Source organism: Malus domestica, chromosome 13 (genome assembly GCF_042453785.1).
Source record: "Malus domestica chromosome 13, GDT2T_hap1".
NCBI lineage: Eukaryota > Viridiplantae > Streptophyta > Magnoliopsida > Rosales > Rosaceae > Malus > Malus domestica.
The window spans coordinates 34,353,362-34,362,038 of NC_091673.1; the positions used below are offsets into that span (position 1 = coordinate 34,353,362).

Genomic DNA, 8,677 nt, shown 5'->3' on the forward strand with positions numbered 1-8,677 from the left:
AAACGGTTGACTAGAGAGGTTGGGACATATTTGGCTATGGAAGATCCAGTAAAAGCTCGTGGGTTTCTAAGGGTTAGATTATTGATTGATTCGACCAAACCATTTATGAGTGGATGCTGGTTGAGAAGAGAATCTAACAGAGATACATGGGTGGAATGCTTTGAGAGATTACAAGATTTCTGCTATAGATGCGGACGCCTAAGACATATTAATACGGATTGCACTTTTGAGGCAACCAAAGCTGGGGCAGCAGAGTTCGGAGAATGGTTGAAGGCACCTCCAATTAGGGATGTGGTGGAGGTACCAAAAGTCATGATGACGGGAACGAGTGATAGAAGGAGAGCTGGAGCGACTAGAGTGCCTGCTACATATTTAAGGTCTCAGGGGATTACCGAACTGGAACATACCTCAGAGTCTTCTGCGGTTAGTGAAAATGAAATAGGTGAGATGCCGTTTCAGGGGGAGGGAAGTGCTCACCATTCCAATGTGAGGAAAAAGTGGCAAAGGAGGTCTCGTGCACAGAGGCACACCGAAGAAACTTTGGGGACAAATAATCAGCTAAATTGGCTTATTCCGCAAGGTATAAAACAATCTTTATAGGGCACTTGATCTGGTTGCTACTCTTTTTTACATAAGTTGAACGTGCAGCAGACGGGGACCGGTATGCAATCGGTTATTATACATGAGATCAATGAGGAGGCGACCACAGTGCAACAAGTGGCTGATGGGGGTAAAGGAAATGATCAAGAAGAGGGTGGATCCTTGTTGTTCCCACCCTACTCTCATTCGGGTAGGAATAATCATAAAAGGGAAAAGGAACCTCAAGAGATGGAAATATCACAATCTCCCCAAAAGAAAGGCACGGTGTATGATGATGCTTTTGATGAAAAAGATGCAGGTATTTTGGCCTGGGGTGGTGGCGGCTGGCCCTCAACAGCCGCAAAGTCCCCATGATTTTTCTATTCTGGAACTGCCGGGGTCTAGGGTCGGACACGGCAGTTCGGGCCCTTCATGGGCAGATAAGAAATAATAGACCCTCTATGATCTTTCTTTCTGAAACAAAGATGAAAGATTATAGAATTAATGGAGTGCATAGAAGAATGGGATTCACGAATGGTTTTAATGTCTCTCCCATGGGAAGGGCAGGCAGTCTCAGTTTATGGTGGGAGGATTCCACTGAAGTGAATATTATCTTCTCCTCTAAGCATGTTATTGATGCTCAGGTAAAGTTTGGTGCGACACAGCAATGGGTTCGTGTCACTGGGATCTACGGAACAGCTTATAGAGGCGAAAAAGCGGAATTCTGGGGGTGGATGAAGATTCACTTGACCCCATCCGATATGCCCTGGCTTTGGGGGGGGATTTCAACGAATTTATTTGGGATCATGAAAAATCAGGCGGGGCTCCGATGTTGTACAATCGGCCCCGTTATCTGGAGGATTTTATAAACCATTCTAATTTTATGGATCTCGATTTCAATGGGCCTCCTTACACATGGCGAGGAATGAGGAATGGTGAAATGGTGGAGGAACGCCTTGACCGGGGTCTGATAAACAAGAAATGGCAGGATTTCTGGCCAAATTCCATTGCTATTCACTGGACGGTTCTGGGATCTGACCACTGCCCGGTTATCATCAAAACGGAATTGAATAGGCTGAAGGGAAGAAAAGTATTCCGGTTTGAAGCTTTCTGGGCGAAAGAAGAGGAATGCAGGAATTTGGTGGAAAATTGCTGGGCCCGTGCAAACGATGGAGATGTCCAAATGAGGTGGGTAAAGAAAATTGATGATTGTAGATCTCTCTTGATCAAATGGAGTAGAAACAAGTTTAAAAAAGGAGAATACAGATTGAGGAGCTGCTAGGTCAGTTAGGGGAACTTCAAATGAATTGGAGCAAAAATGTATCAGAGATACAAGGAAAGTCCAGACTTATTGATACTCTCTGGGCTCAAGAGGAAAGTTTTTGGCACTAGAGGTCTCGGGTAAAATAGTTACGTGAAGGTGATGCGAACACCAAATTTTTCCATCAATCCACTCTTCAGAGACGCAGACGGAATATGATTCTAAAGTTAAAGGATGATGAAGATTGTTGGGTGGAGAATCCCAACCATATCCGGAAGCTGGTAGATGATCACTTTCTAAATGTTTTCAAATCGGGGGGACCTCGGGACTGGGGAAACTTGCTGGAAGGCATAAATAGTGGAGTTACTGATGAAATGAATCTGGCTCTTATGGAGTCGGTTTCCTTGGAGGAAATTAAGGAGGCTGCTCTTCAAATGGAGGGTTTCAAAGCACCGGGTCCGGATGGTTTTCAGGGGATTTTCTACAGGTCGTTTTGGGATATTATTGTGGAAGATGTCAACAATCTGGTGAGGTCTTTTCTGCAATATGTGGTCAAGCCGACGGAGATAAATAACACCCATATTGTGTTGATCCCCAAGATTCCGAACCCTGAATCGGTGTCTCAATTCCGACCCATAAGCCTCTGCAATTTTTCTTACAAGGTGCTTTCCAAGGTTCTGGCAAACAGATTAAAGGTCATTCTACTGCAGATTATTTCTCCTACTCAGAATGCCTTTGTGGCAGGAAGACAGATACAGGATAATATTGGGATTGCTCATGAGGTGTTTCATTATCTAAAAGGGCGCAAGTCCAAAAATAAGTTCGAGTTAGGTATTAAAGTAGACATGCAAAAAGCCTATGATAGAGTTGAATGGGATTTCCTCGAGGCAACAATGGAAAAAATGGGTTTCTGCAGCCAGTGGAGGAAACTTATCATGGGTTGTGTGACTTCTGTCAAGTTTGCTGTCATTCTCAACGGGCATCCTGGAAACAAGTTTGCCCCTCTAGAGGCTTGCGGCAGGGCGACCCTCTACCTCCGTATTTGTTCCTCCTGATTGGAGAAGTTTTATCCGGATTGATCCAAGCTGCGGTGGAAAAAAAGTCTCTGGAAGGTGTAAAATTGGGAATCACTGGGCCAGTTCTTTCTCATATTTTCTTTGCTGATGATATGTTAATTTTTTTTAGAGCTAATGAGAAAAATTGCAAGAATCTTGTAAACCTCCTTAGGGCGTTCTGTGATGCCTTGGGGCAGGAAGTAAACCTGCAAAAGTCCAGTGTTTTCTTTGGGGCGAATACTCCGGTGAGAGTTTCTGAAGAGCTGGGTTTTATTCTTGGCATGCAAGTTCTGGACAACCCGGGTACTTATTTGGGAGTCCTGGCTGTGTGGGGACGCTCAAAGAAACAGGGCCTCGCTTATGTGAAGGGACGAATTATTGAGAAACTTCAAGGGTGGAAACAATGTACCCTTACAAAGGCGGGCAAGGAAGTTCTCATCAAGGCGGTTGTCCAAGCTGTACCTGCTTATCCTATGAATATCTTCAAATTTCCGGCTGTGGTCTGTGAGGAGCTGCATACTTTGGTTGCTAGGTTTTGGTGGGGGAACAGGGGTGGCGACAATAAATTTCACTGGGTGTCGAAGAAAGTTTTGGGCCTCCCGAAGAATCTTGGGGGTTTGGGTTTTCGAAATTTCATGGAGTTCAATGATGCGCTACTAGCTAAACAATGTTGGCGCCTTCTTAGTGACCCATCCTCTCTTTGGGCTAGAGTGATGAAGGCCCATTACTTCCCCAATTGCTCCTTTTTGGAAGCCAAAAAAAGGGGCAGGGCCTCTTGGGCGTGGAGTAGCCTTTTATCGGGTCGTAATCTGCTTATTCAGGGAACTCATTGGCAAATTATGGGAGGTTAAGATGTGAGAGTATGGGTTGACCGCTGGTTACCCTCAATTCCTTCGGGGCGTCCTTCTCCGCTTGGTGAGGTTATGGTGACTAGAAACCTTCGTGTTAGCTCTCTTATTTGTCCGCAAACTTGTGATTGGGATATTTCTTTTCTGCTTCCCTTCCTTTATGTGGTTGATCAAGGGGCAATTGAAGGTACGCCCATTGGGTTTATCAGTAGAAGAGATAGATTGATTTGGGCTGCAACCAAAAACGGTAAGTACACGGTAAAATCTAGGTATAGATGGGTGCAATCTAGGTCTCTGAGTGCGAGAGATCATCGCCTACCTTATGTTCGATCTATCCCGGAGAAGCTGTGGAATTGTATTTGGAAGATCGATGTTCCACCAAAGATCCGCCATTTTTTATGGAACTCTCTACACAATATTCTGGCTACAAATGCGAATCTGTACAAGAGGCGGTCTTCCACTTCCCCCACCTGTCCTATTTGCTTGTGCAATGATGAATCCGTTGAGCATTTGTTCCTCCTCTGTCCATGGGTTCAAGCTGTGTGGTTTGGTGAGGTTTTGGGTTATAAGATAAACAGGCTGGCTATTAACTCTTGGATTTGTTGGCTGCAAGCTATTTTTAATCCTGATATTGGTAATCATTCTGAGTTGTTATGGACCCAAACAATGGTGGCTTACACTTGTTGGCATATTTGGAAGGCCAGGTGTGCTTTTGTGTTTAACAAGGTGCGAATCAACCCTTTAAATGTTGTTTTGGCCATCTCTAATGCAGTGGGGTCTTTCCTGGCTGTTTCCTGCGGCCCTGAGGTTAATTGAATTCGGGAGTGTGTCAGCCAGGTTCCAAGCCGCACCCCCTGGTGGTTTCCTCCTCCACCCCCTTTTACTAAAATAAATGTTGATGCCAGCTGGTGCAAGTTGTCGTGCTCAGGTTTTATGGGAGTGGTTTTACGTGACGCTGAGGCACATTTTATAGCGGCTGCTCGTTACCGCATTCGGGCCCCTTGTGCTGCTGCTGCCGAAGCTTTGGCTTTGCTGCGTGGATGTGAACTGGGTGCAACTTTGGGTTTTTTTGAGGTTATTCTGGAATCTGACTCTTCCGAGGCGATTTCTTGCCTTTCAAATTCTTTAGAGAATGGCAGTTGGGAGGCTATTCCGACTTTAGCAAGAGTGAAGCTCTTGGGGGATGCCTTCTAGAAATGTCGCTGGTCTTGGGTCCCAAGATCAGCCAATATGGCGGCAGATGCTCTTACGTCGCGTGATTATGCGGAGCTGTGTGATGTTGTTTGGGTCGATAGGCCACCATCTTCGCTTGTTTTTGTGTTAAACAATGATGGTCTTCCTTGTCCTCATTAGTTGTAGGTGGTAGTGTGGGGGGTGACACCTCAGCTTAGTTGTTGCGTCTCTGTATGTAACTCCTTTCACTGCCTTCCTTCTTTATCTTGTTGTTTGTTTGCCTCTTAGTAGGCTCTCTTGTTTCTTCGTTGGCCTCTGTGCCCTGGAATGAATTTTCCTTGCTCTTCAAAAAAAAAAAAGTACTTATTGTGGGTGAACTGTAGAACGTTGATTCATTCATTCATTTCGTCATCCTTGTTCGGTTACAATTCATTTGCTTTGTTTTATTCCTCCTTAAATTTACTGATGACTGAAACCTCATGAATTTCAACTAAAGAAAAGAAGAAACTGGATAGACCAAAATCGAGCTGTGTGCAATCTATAGTGACCAAAATCATATTATTGCCAAAGAACATTAATAACCAAATATTCAAAATCTTGTTAAATCTCAAACTGACCTGCTAGCATTGTGATGTTAGACCGAACTCGATAATCTAAGTTAATATTAAATCTTAGTCTAAAGAAACAAATTTGTTCAAGCAATTAAATCACAACAAAGACAACATATCAACTGATGCAATGCAATTGAAATTAGGAACAAAGAGTCTACAAACCTATAGACATGAACGATGATGAAGAAGCCATCCCAATCCTGTAACAAATAAACTTTCTCCTCTCTTGCAGGTTCTCGATACTCAGCCAAATAATGGGTATTTGGTTCAATCAAGAGTAGTACTTGTGAGAGCAGTAGCCTGTGTTATATATATCAAAACAACTTGGTTGTCCTACTACAATCCTATAAGGAATTACTAATCCTTATCCAGGCATGAGTTCTAATCCGAGTAAATCATTGAGTTTTAGTCCTAAAACAATTAGAACAACTCTAGCATTGTATTCTTCTTCATACCAATTTGAAACACTTAGTGATCGTTTCAAGACTATAAGAATCACTCGTACTCTAACATGTGAAAGGCCCCTTCCAAAAAAAGGTCATAAGGAAGAGGCCAAGTACATAATGGTAAATATATTGAGGAGAAGAAAGGAGTGACTATTGAGTATTAAGCACAAGGTACAAGGTCACCCAAGTTTGTTTACCCTTACATGGGTTTAAGCAAGTTCAATAATTCCATAATAACTTTTATTAATTAGGTTCTTATGTTCACTTGGATTTCCTTGCCATTTCGTATTTCCTATTACAAGTGAACGAAATAAAGAATGATGAATTTAAATATTGTTAGAATATAATCTGGCAGGAGACAAGAACCGTATTAAAATTATTCTTAACACAAATTTACAAAACATGCACACTATGATCGATGTCAACTAATTAATTATCATTCTTGCCTTTATCATCTTATGACCCCTGAAAAATTACCATACCCAGTTCCCTATTCGATAAAGCTATTTGAACACATCTATGAACCAAATTGTAGATCACATCAAGAGAAGTATAACCCACTTGCTATTGTATTTGTGGTGTCATGATCTTCTATTACTGATGCAGTCCACAATAAGGTCGGTAAATATGGTTTATATAGCATTACTCCTTATTATCCGTAACTACATGTTGTAACCTAATTCATAGTCTTGAAACATCCCTTGGGAGTGAAGAATAGAAGTAGAATCCCAGGAGTCTGAAGAGGCAGATTTGGCGTCAAACTCATTAGCCCACCACACCAAGCTGTCCTTGGAGACATTCATTTCTTTGAAACAATCAAATTCAGCCATTTGATCATGTTCTTGTTGTGCTGTGAAACCAACACATTTATTGTTATCGGTGTCACCAAATTCACCGTGGAAGCTTAAATTAACCTGGTGATGAGGATCATGACTCCCGACGCTGTTTGACTGCTCTACATTATCAGCTTTCGCCGCCACAATAGTTGAGTCCACTTGATTGCTTGTGGAGATGAAAGCATGATAGCGGGTGTCCGAGGATGACATGCCGTTCAAAGGATTCTCCAGCTCATCCATATTTTTTTTATTGCATAATTTTGCATATTCCTCTTGAATTAAGATAGACGCAGAAGTGGGCTGCACTTGCTCGTAGACATCATTGATATTGCCCTTTTGCCCTTGAGCTGGTTGAAGAGGAGTTGTGGGAGCATGGTGGTGCATCATAGGGTTATTATCATTCATGGAACGGAGGGTCTGGATCATCTTTTCTTGCAAAGGGTGCAACTTGGGCCACAGTGCAGGGTGGTTGTAGAAAGAAAAAGGGTTCTGAAGGCTTTGAAGCTGCATATGGAGTTGAAGTCTTTCAAGGGTCGAGCTGCTTAAGGCCTGTGCATCGTCGGCATCCTTGAGCTGATGATCCTGACTCTGATCAAGGGGAGATCGATTGATATTGGACTGTTTACGCATTCCGAGTAACTTCTTCTTCAATCGGGTGTTCCAGTAGTTCTTTATATCATTATCAGTTCTTCCAGGCAACTGGGCAGCAATAATAGACCACCTAAAAGTAAAGGATCGAATATCAACATATTAGACTCCAACAACAAGAAACTCAGAAAACCCTAGGATAGTGGATCAATGATTTATATTATTGAACTATTTGATGCGATATACCCTTGCTACCTTGGATACTTGGAGTATAATCAATTAACTGGACAACATGTTGAAGTTAAATTTCTTGGGTGATATTAAATTTTACCTGCTACCAATACTTATATAGAGGCTACAGATGATGTTGTCTTCTTCTTCTGAGAATCCACCATGCTTGATGTTGGGCCTCAAGTAGTTGAGCCATCTCAGCCTGCAACTTTTTCCACATCTTTTGAGCCCTGCAAAAAGGTCAAATCAGATCAAGCTTTGAAATATGTGTACAACTTTCTAAACCAAAATCATAATATCCCTAAGAACAAATTATCATACAGATGAAATAGAGTGTGTCAACAATTGAGTCAGTTTTGTGTTCTTACCAATTTTCTGAGGAAGAGCAATCCAGTTGCCACCAGTACCATGCTCTTCAATATAGGCCTTAAGTCTAGCATCCTCTTCAGGTGACCATGGTCCCTTCTTGACATTGGCCTTGTCACAGCAAGGAGCTCGTCCCATCTCGATTGATCTTTTCTCTATTTTTTTTTTTTACTTTTCAGGATCTTCAAGGAGAGTGAGTACCAAAAGAATGCTGTCGAGATTGTTAGGAAAAATTGGGAAAGGAAGACAAAGATTTATAGGTAGGAAGAATGGATGATGTGATACTCATGAGGACAGAAAAGTCTTCTCATCCCTCTCCTCACTATTCAACCCAATTTTCTTCTCCAGGATTTGATCAAGGTCTCTCTCTCTCTCTTACTTTTTTGGATTAGTTCGATCGTATATAATTAACAATGCATGCAACATGACAAAGTACTGCACAGATTTCTTCTTTTGCAATATTAAATCAAATTATTTTTTTGTTTTAGTAGTTTATTATTTGAATCTGATTAGTACAGGGTATTGGTCAGAAGAAGCCTCCATCCTCTTAGTTTGTAATTATTATTCTTTGAAAGTCTTTTTAGCCAAAATGATTCATGAGATATACATAACACATCGCTTTGGTCTTTGAAATTGAAAATTAATAGAAATGGTCCTTAAGATTGTCCACCATCCATTATTTT

At 41.9% G+C, this 8,677-nt stretch overlaps 1 protein-coding gene across 1 annotated transcript; it reads right to left on the bottom strand.

The window, feature by feature from the left end:
- Window positions 1-6,330: 6,330 nt before the first annotated feature.
- Window positions 6,331-8,338, bottom strand: LOC103404099 (transcription factor MYB36). Its single transcript, XM_008342957.4, has 3 exons — window positions 7,997-8,338; window positions 7,729-7,858; window positions 6,331-7,530 (listed from the first exon to the last, which is right to left on the bottom strand). Exons 1-3 carry the CDS (start codon window positions 8,130-8,132, stop codon window positions 6,636-6,638), a joined length of 1,161 nt encoding a protein of 386 aa, XP_008341179.1. The 5' UTR covers window positions 8,133-8,338; the 3' UTR covers window positions 6,331-6,635.
- Window positions 8,339-8,677: the final 339 nt, after the last annotated feature.

Coding starts and splice junctions, on each gene's coding strand:
- LOC103404099 (XM_008342957.4), bottom strand. CDS start 8,132: ATGGGACGAGCTCCTTGCTGTGACAAGGCCAATGTCAAGAAGGGACCA. Junction 7,859..7,996: donor TGCTCTTCCTCAGAAAATTG/GTAAGAACACAA, acceptor ACCTTTTTGCAG/GGCTCAAAAGATGTGGAAAA. Junction 7,531..7,728: donor TATATAAGTATTGGTAGCAG/GTAAAATTTAAT, acceptor CTTTACTTTTAG/GTGGTCTATTATTGCTGCCC.